General features: G+C 40.5%; 1 protein-coding gene across 5 annotated transcripts in view; it reads right to left on the minus strand.

Moving 5' to 3' along the window:
* EPB41 (erythrocyte membrane protein band 4.1) overlaps window positions 1–19,442 on the minus strand; it is a 191,917-nt gene that overhangs the window by 7,711 nt on the left and 164,764 nt on the right. For 3 of the 5 annotated variants that reach the window (XM_080801110.1, XM_080801109.1, XM_080801111.1), the window contains 2 exons: window positions 7,721–7,849; window positions 642–743 (listed from right to left, as the gene is read on the minus strand). In XM_080801110.1, the coding sequence (XP_080657236.1) occupies window positions 642–743; window positions 7,721–7,849 (231 nt within the window). Of the gene's footprint in view, window positions 1–641; window positions 744–7,720; window positions 7,850–9,063; window positions 9,514–19,442 lie in introns of all 5 variants that reach the window. The other 2 variants (XM_080801108.1, XM_080801112.1) reach the window with 1 other exon arrangement.

Genomic DNA, 19,442 nt, shown 5'->3' on the forward strand with positions numbered 1-19,442 from the left:
TCCTGGCCTTGATACTGGACATTATATAAAAACTCTTTCCTTTTAAAGATTTTATTTATTTGACAGACAGGCACATAGCAAGAGAAGGAACACAAGCAGAGGGAGAGGGAGAGGGAGAAGCAGCCTCCCCGCCAACCAGGGAGCCCAATGTGGGGCCTGATCCCAGAATCCTGGAATTATGACCTGAGCTGAAGGCAGCCGCTTAACCAACTGAGCCACCCAGGTGCCCCGATATAAAAACTCCTGAGTTCTGATTTTTTTTTTTTTTTTTTTTGAGTTCTGATTTTTGACTTGGAAACTATGGTTGTGTAATAATACCAATGACACCTGTCCTTAAACTGACTTTTTCAACTTACCTCCACAGCCAGATAGGGGAGTGACCAGAGAGACAGGCGGATGTGTAGAGAACAACCACACGTGGCTTTATGAGACTACTAACTAGGCAAGGGTGCCCCCAAGGTCCCCCTAGCTTTACTGCTGGGGAAGCAGCAGGGCTTTTCCACCTGTGACAGTTGGAATCATTTGGCTCAGTAGGGATGGAGCTGAAAACCCTTGCTTCTAGACCAGGGTCCTTGTTGCAGAGAGGGAGCGAACTTGGCATGCCACTGAATTCCAGAAGGAAGTTCTAACTGGTCTGTTACCTTGGTAATCTGAGTTGTAGTTGTGCTGCTTGTGGTCTCAGATGTGATGGTCTGAGCTGTCAGCAGGACTCCTGGGTCCAAGTCCCCATTGCTGTCGTCAGTCTGCAGAAAAAAAATGCAACTCATCACCATGCCTCTCAGGAAGCCTGTGGGCAAATGTGGCAGGAGGCAGCTTCACTCTTCAGCTGTACATTCTAAAGCAAAAACCTGCTTCCCTTACAGCGATTGCTTCATAAAGAAAACAATCCCCTGGCAGCAAGCCTCCTTCTAAGAATGCTGGATGGGTCAGTTTCCCTACCACAAGGTCAAGGACAGAAGCAGGTCAGAAAGGGGAGGCAGGATTACAGCCACAGGTCCAACAGGAGTGGCAATGGCTACACACGTGTGTACAACATTTGTACAACAATGGCCTTTCAAAACACTATCTTTTTTGATGCCCACACAAGCCCTGTGTAATAAATAGTAAGGGCAGAGACTGATTAGCACTGCCTGGTAAGAAAACTCAGGCCCAGAGAAGGCAGATGACTTGCTCAAGGCCTCAAAACTTTAAGTAGAAGTTGTCCACTCTACAAACCAGAAACTCTTTACACACCACCCAAGGCAGGAACAGTATAAACTCTTATGTGCTAAGGCGTGGGAAGGTTCTGAATCATAGGGTGGAACTTTCCAGAAAGGACTGGGAAATGTCCTTGCCAGGGCTCAAGGGGCCAGGGAATCTTAGGCTGTCTTCTTTGAAGACTGAGAGGGGAGCCTGGAACCAAGGAGGTAGGAAATGTGCCTTTAAGACAACACCATGGAGGAAACCTACATGATATTCTCAATGACATTTCTGACAACAAAACTATTACTGAAACGGACTATCCTGATTAGGGAGCATTTAAAAGTATTTAGAATGCTGGGCTTTGCAACTAATCTATACAGAGAACAAGGGCTGGGGTGACTTCTTGTTTCTCTAGAGGTTGCCATATTATGACCAAAACAATTGTATAATGATCGGGCTGAGAAAGGACACTAGCAAAAAGGAAGAGAGATGGTTATCAGCAGCCACTAGGCTGGTAGCAGGATTCAGAGCTGCCGACAGTCCCATGACTGGGAGGGAAACAGACTAGAGTAGGAGGGTGGGGGCTGCCCAGAGCCAATGTGTTGTCCAGAATATAATGACCGGATGGTTCTGGGATTGTACACAGGCTCAGAAGAAATTTAGAGAATTGCAGTTCTTTTCAAAAAGAACCCTGCAGTCAAAAAATTGTTACATTACTATCTTTTCCTGCCCTCTTTATAAAGTCATCTGTATTAAAAGCAGAGGCCTCCAAACTTTTTCTGAGCAGAACTACATTTCACTGAGGCAAAACGTTGAGATATGTGGGGGTGGGAGATAGGAGGAGCAGAAGAGAATTAGGAAGAAAAGAGTCTCTGAGTTCCCTTCCAGGTAAGAATCTAGAGCAAACAGAGGAGACATGATCGTGACACCAAAGCCTTACATGCATGCCAGCATCATGCCAGCTAGACGACTGGCAAGTTCACTAACACTTTCTTCAGCGTAGACCCACCTATCTACCTTAGATAGGAATATTTATTGTACTCCTACTATGTGCCAAGCACAGGCTGCAACTCAATTCCACCTCCCAATATCTGAAGTGGGTACTATTATTATCCTTGCTGTATAGTTGGTCCAGAGAAGTTAAATAATTGGTAAAGTCTCTATAGCTAATCAGTGTATGAACTAGACACTTCTTGTCTGAAGCTAATCAGTGTATGAACTAGACACTTCTTATCTGAAGACTGAGGTTTGGGTCCCAGCTCAGACATAAGTAGTGATGGGATCCTGGGTGAGCCGTTCTGACTCTCTGAGCTTTAGTCGTCTCACTTGTAACAGCCAGTTCTGTAATACGGCCCTGCCCCCACCGTGGCATTGTTGTGAAGATCTAAACAGACTGTAGAAGTAAAAGTACTTTCTACATCATTAAAAGAATATAAATTTGGGGTGCCTGGGTGGCTCAGTGGGTTAAGCCTCTGCCTTCTGCTCAGGTCATGATCTCAGGGTCCTGGAATGGAGCCCCACATCGGGCTCTCTGCTCAGCAGGGAGCTTGCTTCCTCCTCTCTCTTTCTGCCCGCCTCTCTGCCTACTTGTGATTTCTGTCAAATAAATAAATAAAATCTTGAAAAAAAAAAAAAGAATATAAATTTCTGTGCCAGGAGGGCTAAACCTTTTTGAAGAGCTCCACCTCTACTAAAGTGGGGAGTCTATCGCATTTCCCTACCTCCCACTGACTCCCTTATTCCCTGCTCTCTGTCTCCGAAGAAGTGAAAGATGGACGAGATGTTGTTATGATTTCTGACTTACACTCTTCCCACATGTGGGCTCTCTTCTTTGACCCTGTAACCAATGTTTCCTCAAAATGATGCTGTGGCTTTGACAGTTGTTTATAAAGTTAAACATCCATTTATCCTAGGGCCCAGCAATTTCACTCTTAGGTGTTTACCCAAGATAAGTGAAAACACGTGTCTACAATGACTTGCACATGAATGTTCACAGAAGCTTTATTCACATTTGCTCCAAACGGAACCAGCTCAAGTGTCCATCAACAAAGGAAAGGATAAACAAATTGTGGTACACTCATACAATGGGATACTATTCAACAACAATAAAAAAGTAAACTACAGATTCTTATAACTTTGATGAGTCTAAGAAAAACATGTTCAGACACAAAAGTGTACTACTGGATACTTCCATGTATATGGCGTCCAAGAAGAGGCAAACCTAAGCTGTGGTTATGGAAATCAAAGCAGTGGCTGCCTGGAGAGGCAGAGAGTAACTAGAATAAGGCTATGAAGAAAGTTTCAGGGGCAATGGAAATTATCCCAAATGTGTCTTGGTTACACAGGTATATATATGCGTCAAAATCAATAAAATGGGGGCACCTGGGTGACCTGGTTAAGTGTCTGCTTTGGGCTCAGGTCATGACGCAGGGTCCCGGGATTGAGCCCCAGGTGGGACTCCCTGCTCAGTGGAGAGCCTGCTTCTCCCTCTCCCTCTCCCTACTGCTCCACCTCCTTAAAAATCTTTAAAAAAAAAAAAAAAAAAAAAAAAGTAGGCATCATTTAAAAAAAAGTCAATCCAATGGAATACTTAAAAACTACACTTCCCTGTATGTAGATAAGCTTTACCTCAAGCATGCACACATGCACATATACACAAACAGTAAAATCCTGTTCTGGCTCCCTCTCACCACATTCCCCAAAGTGTGGGAACTGTAGAATAACTTTAAAAAAAATAATAATAACTTTAAAAAAAAAAGGTTCCTGGACTAACCTGTTTGGCAAGATAATAAAAATAGGAGCAGAAATAATTGTAGTAAATAAATAACAACAATAGCAAATAACTGTCTGGTGTTTGTTATATGCCAGGCACATTTTTCTAGACATCATTTACACCATACTGCACTGCGCTTTTTTATTTACCAGTTTATCCTACAGATTATTCCCATCAGAGGCTTTATAGAATTACCTTAATTGGATGTACCACAATTTATCTAACTTGTTCCCTGTGATGGACATTTAGCTTGTTTTCATGGTGGTAACAACTTAATTTGAAATGCACATTAGTTTATTCCTTGCAACAACCTATGGAGTGGAACTATCATTGGTCCCATTTTACAATGAGGACAATGAGGCACAGAGAGATTACCCTGATGGCACATCAGTAAATGATGGAGCTGGTTTGAACCCAGGAAATTTGATTCCAAAGTCAGTACTTTTCCCGCTATGCTCCACCGTCTAGCATGAATAAGAAGTCATCATGTGTATTTTGTTTGACTGTTTTAAGCCCCGTTAAAATGAACTAAGACAGATATGGAACAATATAATAGTCATAGCTACCATTTTTTAATACCTACTATATGCCAGGCAAATATTATCTTTATTTTAATAACCTTATAAAGTTATTTTTCAGAAGAGAAAACTAAGGCTCAAAGAGTTTAAGTGACTTGCACAAGGTCACAGAACTAGCAAGTGTTGGAATTAAGATCCCTGTCTAACTCCAAAGCCCACCTGATTTACCTAGCACATCAAGCTTCTTCTACACTTCCCTGACACATGAGTACATTTTAAAATGACTGCCTCCTTTTCCCTTTTTTACAGGGCCTACACTCAAACCATGTGGGCTTTGGTAGGCAGCTGGGTCCTAACAACTTTCATGCATATGCTACAAAATTCACTTCAAAACGGAATACGGTGAAATGTCAGTCTCCCTCCCACTCCTGACCACAGTCCTGGAGTCCCAGTCCCCTTTACCAGAGGCCACCACTGCTTTTTGGGTTTTCTTTTTGAGTACTCATTCGGAGATAATATATTCATGTACGAGCTTCCTCTTTCCCTCCTATAAACAGCATATTATTACACCATATTCCACCATGCCTTTTTTTTTTTTTTTAAGGATTTATTTATTTGAGAGAGAGAGAGGATGGGGAGGTGCAGAAGGAGAGGGAGGAAAAGAATCTCAAGCAGAGCCCCCCCCCCCCCCGCCTCAGCACAGAGCCTGATGCAGGGCTCGATCTCACAACCCTGAGATCACGACCCAAGTCGAAACCAAGAGTTGACGCCTCACTGACTGAGCCACCCAGGCGCCACCCCCCCACACTTTTTTATCTATTAATTTATCACATAGATTATTCCCATTAGCAGCTTTTTTAGAGAGCTGCACAGAATTATACTAACTGGATATACCATCATTTGTTTAACCTGTTCCCTACTGATGGCTAGTTAGGTTGTTTCCATGGCAGTAACAATTTAAAGAGTTTACTACCATATGAAAGTAATTCTTACATCCTCTGGTTAATGACCTGCACAACCTTAAAGTAATTTCCTATTCCTTCCTTCTTCAATCCCCTGTACTGCCAAGTCCTAGTCATTCATTTCGGTCTCTCCTGCCCCAGCTCTTTCTTCTCATCTCCCCCAGCTCTCCTTCAGTTCTTTATAAGCATCTCCCCAGACTTGCTCTAGTCATATCCCTGTCTCCAGGCATCGCCCTACTTTAAAATATTCAGCACACAGCCTTAGGAATCATCTTCCAAAAATCACAGCCTCAGTGATGCTGCTTTCTTACCACTGCTAAAACACTTCAAGCAACCCCTCCTTATTTACCAAATGCCACACTCTAGACCACAAGAGAGACGGGAGGAGCATTCTAACAGTGTCTTAGCATCTGTGAATGGAACAAACACTGTACAGACATCATTCCACTAAATTCCCCCCCAAATCTTGCAATGGAGGATGATACTAGCCCCATTTTATAGCCAAAGAAACAGAGGGGAAAGAGATTACTGATTTGTTTAAAGTTATCCAGCTAGTTATGTGGTTGAGCTAGGATACAAGTTCCATTTGTCTAATTGCAAAGCACATGTTTTTAATTGGCAAGGGATGCCGGTTCCTGAAAGGGGTAATGTCCTCTAGTTCACGGTGTGAAGATGAGTCGTAAGGATTTAGGTGAAATCACTCAGCCAGAGCTTCACACGGCTGCCCTGTTCCTGCCATGCAGGCTCCAGCCAAAATGTGGCCTCCTCAGAGAGGATTTTCCTGACAACGCTAGCCTCAGAGGAACAACCTTTCATATAATCTCACATTGTCTAATTCTTCATCCGATTTTCGTTTCTTTGGCCTAATACATAAATGTTCAACAAATACCGGCTTATATTTGCTTATCAGTTTATAGGGGGAAAACTTTTTCTAACTTTTGGCTTCTATGAATTAAAAAAAAGGAAAAAAAAACAATTCAACATAAAGCAACTCTTAGCTTATTCAAATTACCAATAAAGAAGGAGAAATTTTACTGAAAGTAAACAAAATTTTTATTTAAACAAAAATTTTAGATACTTAAATTCTTGTGTGATTTTAAATTTAATTGTAATAAATTTTAATTTTTTAAAATTTTATTTATTTATTTTTTAAAAGATTTTATTTATTCATTTGACAGAGATCACAAGTAGGCAGAGAGCCTGATGCAGGGCTTGATCCCAGGACCCTGAGACCATGACCTGAGCAAAAGGCAGAGGCTTTAACCCACTGAGCCATCCAGGCACCCCAATTTTTATTTATTTATTTATTTTTAATTTTTATTTTTAAGTAATCTCTACAACCAATGTGGACCTTGAACTGACAACCACAAGATCAAGAGTTGCACACTCCTCCAACTCAGCCAATTACATGTTATACAATATAATAAGTTATATTATAGCTGTTACTTATTTACACTTACAGGCATGATGCTCAAGTCAAGTCCGTACAGTGTTGTACCTTATACAATCTTCATAATAAAATCATGAGGCAGGGGCCTTTGGCTCAGGTCATGATCCTGGGGTCCTAGGTTGATCCCCGAGTCAGGCTTCCTGCTCAGCGGGGAGTCTGCCCCTCCCTCTGCTTATGCTCGCACTCTCTCTAATAAATAAAATCTTTTAAAATTTTTTTTAAAAATTAAATTAAATCATGAGGCCGACATTAACATCATGGATGAGGGTGGGAGGTGGGACGGGGGCGGCAATCAAAGCTCAGAGACATTCAGTTACTGGTAGTAACTGGAGTAAGTGGAGGATCCGGAACCTGACCTCAGATTTGTGTGACCCAAAGCCCATGACTGCCTTCCCTCACTGAACTGGGGGGATATAAGCAGTTAGATGCCAGACAACTTTGCTTTTAATGAAGTAAGTACTTTGGGACATCCTCAGATCAGTAATCTCTTCTAAAAAGAATTATGCCAGAAAAGCCTAGCTTTATTTGCAGCAAATGATTAGAGACTCTGTAAAGAAAGAAGATTATCGGGGCGCCTGGGTGGCTCAGTGGGTTGAGCCACTGCCTTCGGCTCAGGTCATAATCTCAGGGTCTTGGGATCGAGTCCTGCATCGGGCTCTCTGCTCAGCAGGGAGCCTGCTTCCCTCTCTCTCTCTCTGCCGGCCTCTCTGTCTACTGTGATCTCTCTCTGTCAAACAAATAAATAAAAATTAAAAAAAAAAAAAAAAGAAAGAAAGAAGATCATCTATTGTGTTTACTCCAGTCTTTGTTTCTGAAACAGCACATCATGTCCCACCTGGGCAGCCTCGTAAGTGATGGTCTTGGTCTCAGTGTGAACAATAGGGACATCTTTGGTTGGGATTTCACTTTTCACAGCGTTGGCAGTATCTGAGATGGTGACGGTCTGAGTCTTCACCAGGGGAGGCTGTGAAGCAGTAAAGAAACAGAGTTAGTTACCAGAAGTCTTTGGAAGGCTGCGAAGAACTAATCTTCTGACATTGATCTGATCAAAGTGATAGCTCTAATCAAGCCAAGGGCTAGATCAATCTCTGCTCAAGTCTTGGACATTATTCCAAGCAGCCTTGACAAGGTGTCAAATCAAGAGGGATATTAAAAAACAGCATTACTGTAATCATTTTCATATCCTTAATGGAAAGCTGTAAGATCAGACGGTTACGATCAGTGATATAAAACACTTTAGACTGACCTTCAGAATTTGAAACTGTTTGCCAAATAGCAATCACTTTTGTTTGTCCTTGTGACTGTGCCATTACAATTAGGAAAATCAGTCACATTTCCTCCACTAACTATAAATGGGACATGAAACAGCAATGGCACTGGAATACTTTATCCTGGAATTCATTAACTTCTTTCAAATCAATGTCAGACATTCGCTTTGGATTTATTGAGAAGGAACAGTATTTGGAAAACTGGAAAGAAAATCATCACTCCTACCACCACCTGGTGATTAATCTCAGAATTTCAGAAGAATGAACATTAGTGGAGTATCGAAGGCTTCTTGTCCATCAGCTCACCTTGCCAAAGACTACAAATCACCCTAAAACTACCAGTTGATTGTGATAAAGTTAAGTGGCCACCCACCTTAGCATAGGAGATTAGTGCCTGTGAGTATGGAAGCCCTTGTGAGTGGGGTCAGTGGGAGTGGTGGGCTGTACTATGTGGCTGCAATACAGAAATCTTTATCTGGGGCCTGAAATCTCAAAAAAAAAAAAAAAAACCAGTTGCCTCTTTTAATGAAGAGTATTTGAAATTTTGAGCATGGCCTCAGAACACTAATGGCTCTTCACCATAGGAGTCTCAGAAATTCACCTCTGTATCTAGCCCACACTTGAACAAGGAAAAGAGGAACCCACTCACACCAGCTTCATAAAGATAAGCAGCTGGAACTTACCCCCAAGAGTTTAAGTCATCAGGGGTGAAAGCATTTCTGGCCATGGAGTTGATTCCTCTGAATAAATTTATTTGTAATAATCAAGGGGTTTGGTTTTATTCTTTGATTCTGAAAAAAGCAGAGAGGTGACTGCCCTCACCACCACCACCACCGCCACCTCCACAGAGCAGATTCCGGCCCTCTCCCAGAGTGAGTCATTAGACCTGCATCATTGAATCGGTTACTACCTGGAAACTTCGAATGAGGGTGGGGAACTGGTTACCCACACGAGAGTCATGAAATGATCCATTTTGCTTTCCAAGTGGCTCTCCTGGTGTAACATGTTCTTCACTACTCTCTGCCTTTTTTTCACCAAGTTGCAGCTGAGAAGAAGCTGGCGATACTGAGAAGTTTAAGGCACTGGCCTGTTCCTCCATTCCTATACATTCCCCACTTGAGCCTCTTGGTATTTCCTTAACATCAAGATAGCCAGCTGCCCCCTGCTCCTTCTCTTCTGTCTCCTTGCTGCTTATGGACAGGGAGCCAAACTCAAAGTTTTGTGGAGACTCCGACGGGGTGGTCATTTGGCTCTTACTAGGAATTACTGAATGCTTGGGACCATCCCATTCAGAGTCAGGGTTGGTAGATGGCCCCTTTGCCACGGCAGCCGCCTCCTCTGTGCGAATGCCATTTATATTCTACAAATGAATGAACACATACAAAAGCAACAAGGTTAGGAATAAGTAGGGAATACAGTGAACTCTGAGAATCAACGATGATTTTTAAGAGGTCTCGAAAATACCAGTATTAATATAAACCAAGAATCTAAGCTCCTGAGGTAGCCAAAAGGATCAACTGCTCTTCATTGATAAATATATTAGTGGTCTAAGCAGTTCCAACCTCATTATGGTCTTATTTCTACAACCCTGTTAACCTAAGAACTAATTTTGATATGCCTCACATAGTACCAAGCACTTTGTGTTACTATGACCTTCCATGTATAACACATACTTTTCATACTTAAAAGAGTTACTTTGCCATTCCTAAATACCTAACTCGTTACTATACACAGGGAACAATGCGATTTATGAGCCAATCAAACATCTTCTCCACAATCCTGATCAGGTTGCAAAATGTTTCATATCACCAAACCATAAATATCATACTAGGCCCTGATAGAGAGACTAAAATCTCGACTTTGGATGGCAGGGATTAAAACATCGAATACATCCAGAACTAACTCAATCCAACCACTGTCATGAAATTAAGTATTAAAAATAGTGATTTCTTTGTAAACATAATACAAGTGACCCAGCAGCTGAGACACACTTTTTAAAAAGATTTTTTATTCATTTATTTGAGATAGAGCACACAAGCAGCGGGGAAGGGCAGAGGGAGAGGGAGAAGCAGACTCCCCACTGAGCAGAGAGCCTGATGCGGGGCTCTATCCCAGGACTCTGAGACCGTGTCCTAAACCGAAGGCAGATGCTTAACCAAATGAACCACCCAGGCACCCCGAGCTATATTTCTTCACAGATGAATGACCTATTGCCATACCTAAGAAGTAAGTCCTGGAAACAGTTCCTTCCTGGACCAAGTATTTTACACCACAGAAAAAACAGACCTAAAATAAGTACTTCCAAGAGAATGTGGATGACAAGGTAACATCACCATGGATGGACATAAACCTTAAAGTTTAAAGAAAGGTTCTATTAGGTAGAGGAGAATGAATTCACATGAGTAAAAAAGGAATATGAGCCACGTGAAAAACCAACAGGCTGATGGAAGAAGCTAAATGTCAGGAAAGGTAAACACGTGCATGTGCTCACCAAAAAGCCACGTGGGCCTGAAATTTTGCCAAGATCAACTTCCCATATTACATACCACCTACAAACTTACTAACAGAAAAGGACTCTTTTCAAAAGGTATTCCTGGAGTCAATGACACATGCTTGGATTGCGTACATACACACGTTACTGCTCAAATCACAAGACACGTATTATATTTTTTTAAAAATTGCTGCTGCTCCTTGACTTGTAAACCAACCTACATTGTGATGGATATAAACCAGTGCCCTATTAAGTTAAGCAAAGAGGCGCTGCACTCAAGAACTTCAGGCCATACTTCTAAGCCGTCTTGAAACCATCAACTCAAGAGCATCCCAGAGTGGTACAAGTTGAATTCGGATTAGGCAGGTATTTCATGGACTGATTATGAAGATCATATGATCACACAGGGCATGAAAAATGGGATTGAGAGAGAACAACAGAAACTGTCTTTGTCTGTAGACGAATCAGAGATACATAAAATATTCTTGCTAAGGGTATGTGAATTTCCTCATACTTAAAATGAGAAAAATACCTGGTTTGACCCATGGGGTTCTGAAGATCAAAAAAACCAATATACGGGAAAGCACTTCATAAATTCTAAAGTACCATATAGAGGCACTTAATTCAACCAACATTCTGAGTACCTAGAATATGCTAGGGCCTTATTTATTAGAATAAATTAGTTGTTATTATTTATGCACTGTATTACTTTCTAGGGCACTTTTCTCATCATTTCTTTTGAGTCAGACCAAGCTGTTAGAGCTGTCCAAAAATAGATCAGCTGGTAATAAACAAATAAACTTTCTCAAATTGCTATATGCTAGCTCTAACACTGTGAACAGCATATACAAACTCACTCACATGGAGAAAAACTTCATGGCTTTTGCAAATAATTTTGTCACAAGTGAGAAGGCTGATTTATAACCAGGAAAGTACCTAAGAAAATCAAGTTAGAGCCAATTTTATACCAGTCTGCTCAAGTGATACGTGGTGGTCTGCCATCAAGAAGCCATTTGTGAATCCAACATAGCTTAGGCCAGGAACACCTGGCCCAAAGTTGCCTACTGTTGAATAAAACTAGATCAAGCAATAATTTTTTTTTTCAAAGCATGTGCAGAGGAGACCACCGATAAAAGCTGCAGCCATAATAACATCAATTCTACAAATAATTGCTGACCACTTAATACATGTTAGTCATTGGAAATAAAAGGAAAATTAATAACAGTTGGGTTAGATTATCACTTAGAGCATTCTCACATATGGTTAAATCGACCTTCCCAGTTGGCTCTGTTGTCCAGATCTGGACACAGCCAACTACTTACTGGACATCTTCCCAGCCATATGGAATGCAATATGCCCCAAGCTAAACTCATCTCTGCCGCCGCCTGGACCTGCCACCCCAACTTCCTCCATCATTTCTGTTATATTGGTAAATGGCACCATCATCCGTCCAGTCTTCCAAGCCAGAATCCTGAAATCATCTTCAACGCCTTCCTTATACTCATCCAACAACCCCCGTGAATTACAAGTCATTTCCATTCCATTTTAATATTGCCCTTATCTATCTGTTTCTATTCCCACGCTTACTACCTTCATTCAGGCTCTTGTAATGCCTCACTTCACTTACTGCTAATGCCCTAAATAGTTTTTCTTTTTTGCTTTTTTCCTTCCTTCAGTTTCATCTCAAACCTTATTATTTATTTATTTGACAGAGAGAGAGAGAGAGAGACAGGTAGAGAGGGAACACAAGCAGGAGGTGTGAGAGAGGGAGAAGCAGACTTCCGGCCGAGCAGGAAGCCCGATGTGGGTTCGATCCCAGGGCCCTAAGATCATGACCTGAGCCAAAAGCAGACGCTTAACAACTGAGCCACCCAGGCGCCCCTCAAACTTTTCTTACACAAATCTTCTACTCTGCTGTAAAGTATTTATTTCTATTTTTTTTTAAAGATTTTATCTTTAGAGAGACAGTGAGAGAGAGAGTGAGCGAGAGAGAGCACGAGCCAGGGGAGGGGCAGAGGGAGAAGCAGACTCCCCTCGGAGCAGGGGGCACCCCGCTCAGGGCTCATTCCCAATCCCGGGACTCTGGGCTCATGACCTGAGCCACCCAGGCACCCCTAAAGTGTTTATTTCTAAAATGAAACACCAAGAATTCCATTTTGCAGCTTAAAAGCCTTTAGTGGTTATTCACTGCCTTTGGTTAAAGTTCAGACCCTTTAGTAAGACATAGAAAATAGTTTAAAATATGACTCCTACCTCTCTCTCTCCAGCTTCATCCTGCCACACCTCCACAGATACCCTTCTTTGCATTAACTCAGTTTCTAGAACAGAGCATGCTTTCTTTTGCCTCCCTGCCTTTGTAAATATTGTCAATATTGTTCCTTCTGCCTGAAAAGTCCATGCTCGGCTCAAGTGTCATTTCTGGAAGTTTCCCCCTGACTACCTAGAGTATACAGATACTATTCCTCTTTTGTTCCCATTGCACCTTGTTGTTACTGGTTTAGTAATCCATCTTTCCCGTTAGACTGCGGGTTTCTTGTGTGTATGTGGGGAGGGTGGGTAGTGGAGATAAGGATTTATGTTACTTAGCTCTGTATCTCTCTTGTTCAGTTTTTGGCACATAATAGATGTTCAGTAAAAAATGAACATTGCTGAAAGTATATTCAATAAATCCAGGTGACTTGAGAAGTTCTGCTTGGCCTTGTGCTATTTAAAAACTGAAAAGGCATGTTTAAAGTGAACATACAAAGTGAGAGCGCCTGGACGGCTCAGTTGGTTAAGCATCCAACTCTTGACTTCGGCTCAGGTCATGATCTCAGTGTTGTGAGATCGAGCCCCTCATCAGCTGGGCGTGGTGCCTATTTAAGATTCTCTCCCTCTCTCGCTGCACCCCACCCAGCCACATACACACAAAAGGAAAGAATGTAAAAAGTGGTCCCCCTGACCAGACCCACTCTCTCATCCAGGATTTTATCTCCTACATCAGTAAAGAGGAAAAGTGACATTATTCATGTTCAGAACATGCCAGATAGTGCACTAGTCACCTTAATATGTTTCCTCACTTAATTCTTCACAACCTTACTATGAAGTAGTCACTACCTCTACTTTAGAGATAGAGATAAAGAAACAGAGAGGGTAAGCAACTCACAGCTAGTTAAGTGATGGAGCTAGGGTTTAAACTGAAGTTGGTTTCTCGTTCTAAAGCCCATTTCTTCCATGGCAACAAAGTGTTTCAGGTAAGACCAGAGGACATGTCCTATTATGTTCAAAAGAATGTGCATCAAACCTGACTATACTTTTGAGAAGTACCGAGATTGTCCGAAGTCCTCTTAGTAGAATCTGCTTTCAGTGTCCAGCACTATCCTTTTAAAAATAAGAAGGCTGAAAGGCCAGAAAAGGTGGAGGCAAAAAGAAGATACAAAGTCTCCATGACACAACTCCCAAACTTGGGCAAGTGACGGAAGTGAGGGATGTTAACTGACAGCATTGTGCCTTTAACTACGGCCATCAGGAAGGGCCACTGGATTATATAAGACTCTGCACAACAGCATATACCAGACTGGCCTGGAAACTTTAAAGGAATCTTGTTAGGGTACGAACAAATATAGGACTGTGTCTGAACCTCCCACAGTAACTGACAAAATTGAGACGTAATGTGATTCAAAGGTGTTAATTCAGACGTTGCTTATCTGGACTGATGGGGGATCTAGAAGAAGAAAGATGCTACAATAGTAAGACCAGCTGCCTGTACAAAGTACAGCCAGCTTATCTAGTTGGTTTCAAGAACAGGAAAATCAAGAATGTTAGACAAATATTTAATTGAGAATACTATTAGAAAGTTTTCAATTTTATTTAAAAAGTGAATGGTACCTGCTAAGTATGATAATTAAGTATTTTCTTTGGGGGGAAAAAAACCAAACATTTTTCTTTTTAATGGTTTTCTCTTGAAGAGTATTTATTTAGAAGGATTATGTCTCAGGATCATCAAACCCTGGTAGGTATGTGCCCTTCCAAGTTATAAACTACCTCTTCCCTTGACTTAAAGATCCCAGACATCATTAAGAGCAGTGCCACTCCATCAAAGGCAATCCAGAGACTTTTTCTCTTCAGGTTATTTTTGAAGCAAGGTATTTATAGCTCAGAGGAATGAAAGAACCACAGTTATGCTTACAAGACTATCTTATCCTATAAGAATCACAATGAAAATAAATCCTGAAAACTTTCCTAAAATTTTGCCACATAAGAAAAAATACATATACTTTTTTTTTTTTTTCCTGGAGGGACGATATAGTAAGTTTTCCCACACACATTTGATCATCTGTTTCCTGCTTTAGTGAAGACTGATTTTACCTCTAGGTGGCAACGGAAAAGCAATTCCTTTCTGTATTAGAAGCGAGAAAAGAACCTGCTATTGTCTCATTTTATCTTTCTATATATTAAAATCCTGAGTATACAATAAGGACCAAGTAAAGAACAGCAGTATCACTGCCACCTTGCCATGTGATTCCAGGGAACTACTTTCACCTCAGGACCATAATTAAATGTTGGAATGAGGGATGAAGGCAAAAATGCTAACTTAAAAGACTGCACCCTCCCCTTGGTAATGTGCTATGCTTTATTTCTTACCCATTTAAAAATATTTTCCAGTGTATAACTACACACATTAAAAAGATTTCAGTGCATATTAAAATATCAGTAGTAGTAGCAGAAGTGCAAATAAATTTTTTTAAGTAAACTCTATGCTCAACGTGGGACTTGAATTCACAACCCCGAGATCAAGAGTCACATGCTCTACCGACTGAGCCAGGCAGGCACCCCAAGAACTGCAAATAACTTAATTTCTTTCTTTGTGTTTTTCTGTATTTCTTAACCTTTCTAAATGAGTATGCATTACTTTTGTTATAAAAATGTTATTTAATTATTTTCTTATGCAAGCTTTTGTGTCTGGTTTCATAATGAAATCTTCTACAAAACCTGAAGAATCTGGTAAACAATTTATGAAGTGCTGATAAATCCTTAATGTCCTCTAACCATTTAAAAACAGTTAAAAATAGGGGCACCTGGGTGGCTCAGTTGGTTAAGCATCTGCCTTCAGCTCAGGTCATGATACCAGGGTCATGGGGTCAGGTGCTGTGCCGAGCCCCTTGTGGAGCTCCCTGCTTCTCCCTCTCCTCCCCACTCGTGCTCTCTCTCACTATCTCTCAGTCTCTCAAATAAATAAATAAAATCTTAAAAAAAACACACAGTTAAAATAGTTTCCTAAAAGAAAAAGTAGTTAATAGAAAGAATGCTAAGTAATGTGATTGGTAACTAATATAAACATTCTCTTTTATATATATATAATATAAAACCTTAGTAATTTATCAAGTGGATTTTGAAAGTCAAAGTCAATGACTGTATACTTAATGTATCTGGGTGGAAAAGAAATAGCTCAACTTCAAGGTGGAGCTTCATTATATTTTGTTTAATGTCTTCTGATTTAAAAATGGCAGGACTATTCTCAGGAATGTGAATGAAAATATGGTTGTATCTGTGACTTAATTCCTTAGTAGATTTTCTTATTAGAGAATGTAGCTCTGAAACCAGTAAAGACATGCAAAGAAAATGATCATTCTCCTGCCAGACATGGGAATATAAAATATTAAAGATCAAAGATTCCTAAAACTTGATCTGAACAGTAACTCTAGATTAAGTGATATATATACTACAAATCAACACTATCACACTTCAGTCAGAATGATTTATATTTTTCTTTCTTTCTTCTTCTTCTTTTTTTTTTTTGCCTGAGTGCCTTGCACCTCAGGCTTAAATCTTGTTTTATTGGAATCAAGTATAAAACATCAGAATGACTGAGTGAATTCAATAAATGGTTTAATAGCCATCTCAGAAGAAAAACATCTTTTAGGTGGTTTGGGGATAGATGAAAGAAAGAAGTGATCTGATCCTACAGTACTCAGATTTAGTTGAAGATATTGACAGTGATATGTACGGATATCAGTTAAGTATATCTACACAAGATAAATATATCTTATGGTGGTGGCAATGGTGGAATCTTGTGGAGAAGGCAACTTTTATTAATTAAACTCGAGAGCTGGTGTCGAGTTTAATTACTATGTCTTGTTAATTTTTTGGTGCCTTCTCAGGTATGATACTGTTACATTAAGCATCAAAATACGCCAGTCAGTAATGTTATTGAGTCCATACTAGCAGAATTAGACAGCTGACAGAACAATTTTGAAAGAAAGAAGAGAATAATCATGTCAGTTATAGAGATAACTTCTAATGAGAGCCTGGGAATCAGTATATGTTGAATTTTGAGTTTGCAAAAAATGCCTTTCCCTAATATTTTATTTAATGCTTCCAAAGATCTATCTCTAAAATACTTATGAAAAATTTATCTTCATATATGTCCATGTTTAATGGATAGTATAGACAAATATGAATAAATATGGGTGTTCTTACTTACTAAAAACAAGACAAATTTTAAGACAGGGCCATTAAGGGGCGCCTGGGTGGCTCAGTGGGTTAAAGCCTCTGTCTTCAGCTCAGGTCATGATCTCAGGGTCCTGGGATCGAGCCCCGCATCAGGCTCTCTGCTCGGCAGGGAGCCTGCTTCCTCCTCTCTCTCTGCCTGCCTCTGCCTGCTTGTGATCTCTGTCTGCCAAATAAATAAAATCTTAAAAAAAAAAAAAATAGGTGATATTTCTTAAGTAATTTACTACAGGCTAGGCATTCTTAAAAAAAAAAAAAAAGACAGGGCCATTAATATGCTAAGTTGACATTTTATTTTATCGAATGGATGAAACTGAGAAGTAGGAAACACAAATAATAACTGCAGAAAAATGTTCATAGTCCAGCCGGACCAAAATACAAATTCTCTCACTAAATTGCATGAATATCTTGGTCTAACCCATTTTACCAATACCATCTTTTTTTTTTTTTAAGATTTTATTTATTTATTTGGCAGACAGATATCACAAGTAGGCAGAGAGGAAGGCAGAGAGAGATGAAGGGAAGCAGGCTCCCTGCTGAGCAGAGAGCCCGATGTGGACCCTGGAATCATGACCTGAGTTGAAGGCAGAGGCTTTAACCCATTGAGTCACCCAGGCGCCCCTACCAATACCATCTTAAACCGTCTCAAACACTCTACTCCAAATCAGCAAGGGTTTGATCCTGACATAAATATACGTAGGGACTCAGGCACAGAATACCACAAATACTTTTTTTGATGAAGCTCGAATGATTCTTAGAGGTACAAAATGTCATTTGGTTTGATAATGAGGTGTTTTTGGTTTGTTTGCTTCTGGATATCAGTCGAGTTTTCTTTTGACATTGTGTGTGAGGTTTGACTTAATTAATGGGAATTTAAGCTACTGATCTAAATATCTCCAATAAACATGTAAACTACTAATTATTTTCTTCTAAAAAGTTCAATTCCTTTTACCGAATGTTTTTTTGCTTTTTATTTTATTATTTTTAATAATATATTTTATATGTTTATTTTATATATAAATATATAGTATATATTTATGTAATCTACATAAATGTGTGTGTGTGTGTGTGTGTGTGTGTGTGTGTGTATATATATACATATACATATACATGTATGACTTGAACTCATGATCCTGAGATCAAGACCCAAGCTGAGATCAAGAGTCAGACCCTTGTGGCGCCTGGGTGGCTCAGTGGGTTAAAGCCTCTGTCTTCAGCTCAGGTCATGATCCCAGGGTTCTTGGATCGAGCCCCGCGTGGGGCTCTCTGCTCAGCAGGGAGCCTGCTTCCTCCTCTCTCTCTGCCTGCTTCTCTGCCTACTTGTGAACTCTGTCTGTCAAATAAATAAATTAAATTAAAAAAAAAAAAGAGTCAGACCCTTAACTGACTGAGCCACCCAGGCACCCCTATTGAATGATTTTAATACCGAAACCACATCATCCTGGGGCCCAACAAAAGCCGTGACACCTCTGCCTCAACCACAACCAAGGCCTCATTTCTCATCTTTATCTTCTGGATCCTACACACTAAGAGAGATCCTATTTCCGGTTCTGGGACATTCTGCAGGACTCAGTCTGCAGGATTTAACTTAAGATAAAGCGATTCCAGCATTAATAAATCAATCCATCAGTGGTTTCAGGATCTTAGAGAACCATTCTCTTTTCTGAGAGCCATTTTTAATACCCAGTTTCATAAATCATTAGGGTTTCACAAATTCCAACCTTCTCCTTAATTCACCCTCTATAACGTTTACCACATTTTCATTTGGGGACTGAGTGACTTAAGAGACAGCTGTGGTATGACAGAATGTCATCAGACTGAAACATCAAAGACATGTGTTCTGGTTCCAGTTCTTTCACTTAAAAACCGCTTGTTCTTGGGCAGGCCTCTCAAGCTCTGAGACTCCATTTTATGAGAAGAAGCAAGAGCATCACTGTTATGGTTATTATGAGGGTTCACGGTACAGGTGTTCACAGTGAAGTATAGGCAAATACTAGACACTATTTGTCTTTGTACTCTATTTCTTAAAATTCTACTTCTTGCAAAGAAACATGAACCAGAGCAATAAAGACACCTAGTTTCTACTTGGAAGTGTTTCTTGAGCACCCAAAGTGGGCCAATCCTATCGATTTAACTAAGGCTGGTCTTCCTTTCGGCTTAGCAAGTTCTCAGCCAGGTTCTTCTTATATTTTATTTTATTTATTTGACAGACAGAGATCACAAGTAGGCAGAGAGGCAGGCAGAGAGTGGGTGGGAAGCAAGCTCCCTGCTGAGCAGAGAGCCTGATGTTCGGCTCAATCCCAGGACCC

This window comes from Martes martes, assembly GCF_963455335.1.
Source record: "Martes martes genome assembly, chromosome: 4".
Taxonomy (NCBI): Eukaryota; Metazoa; Chordata; class Mammalia; order Carnivora; family Mustelidae; genus Martes; species Martes martes.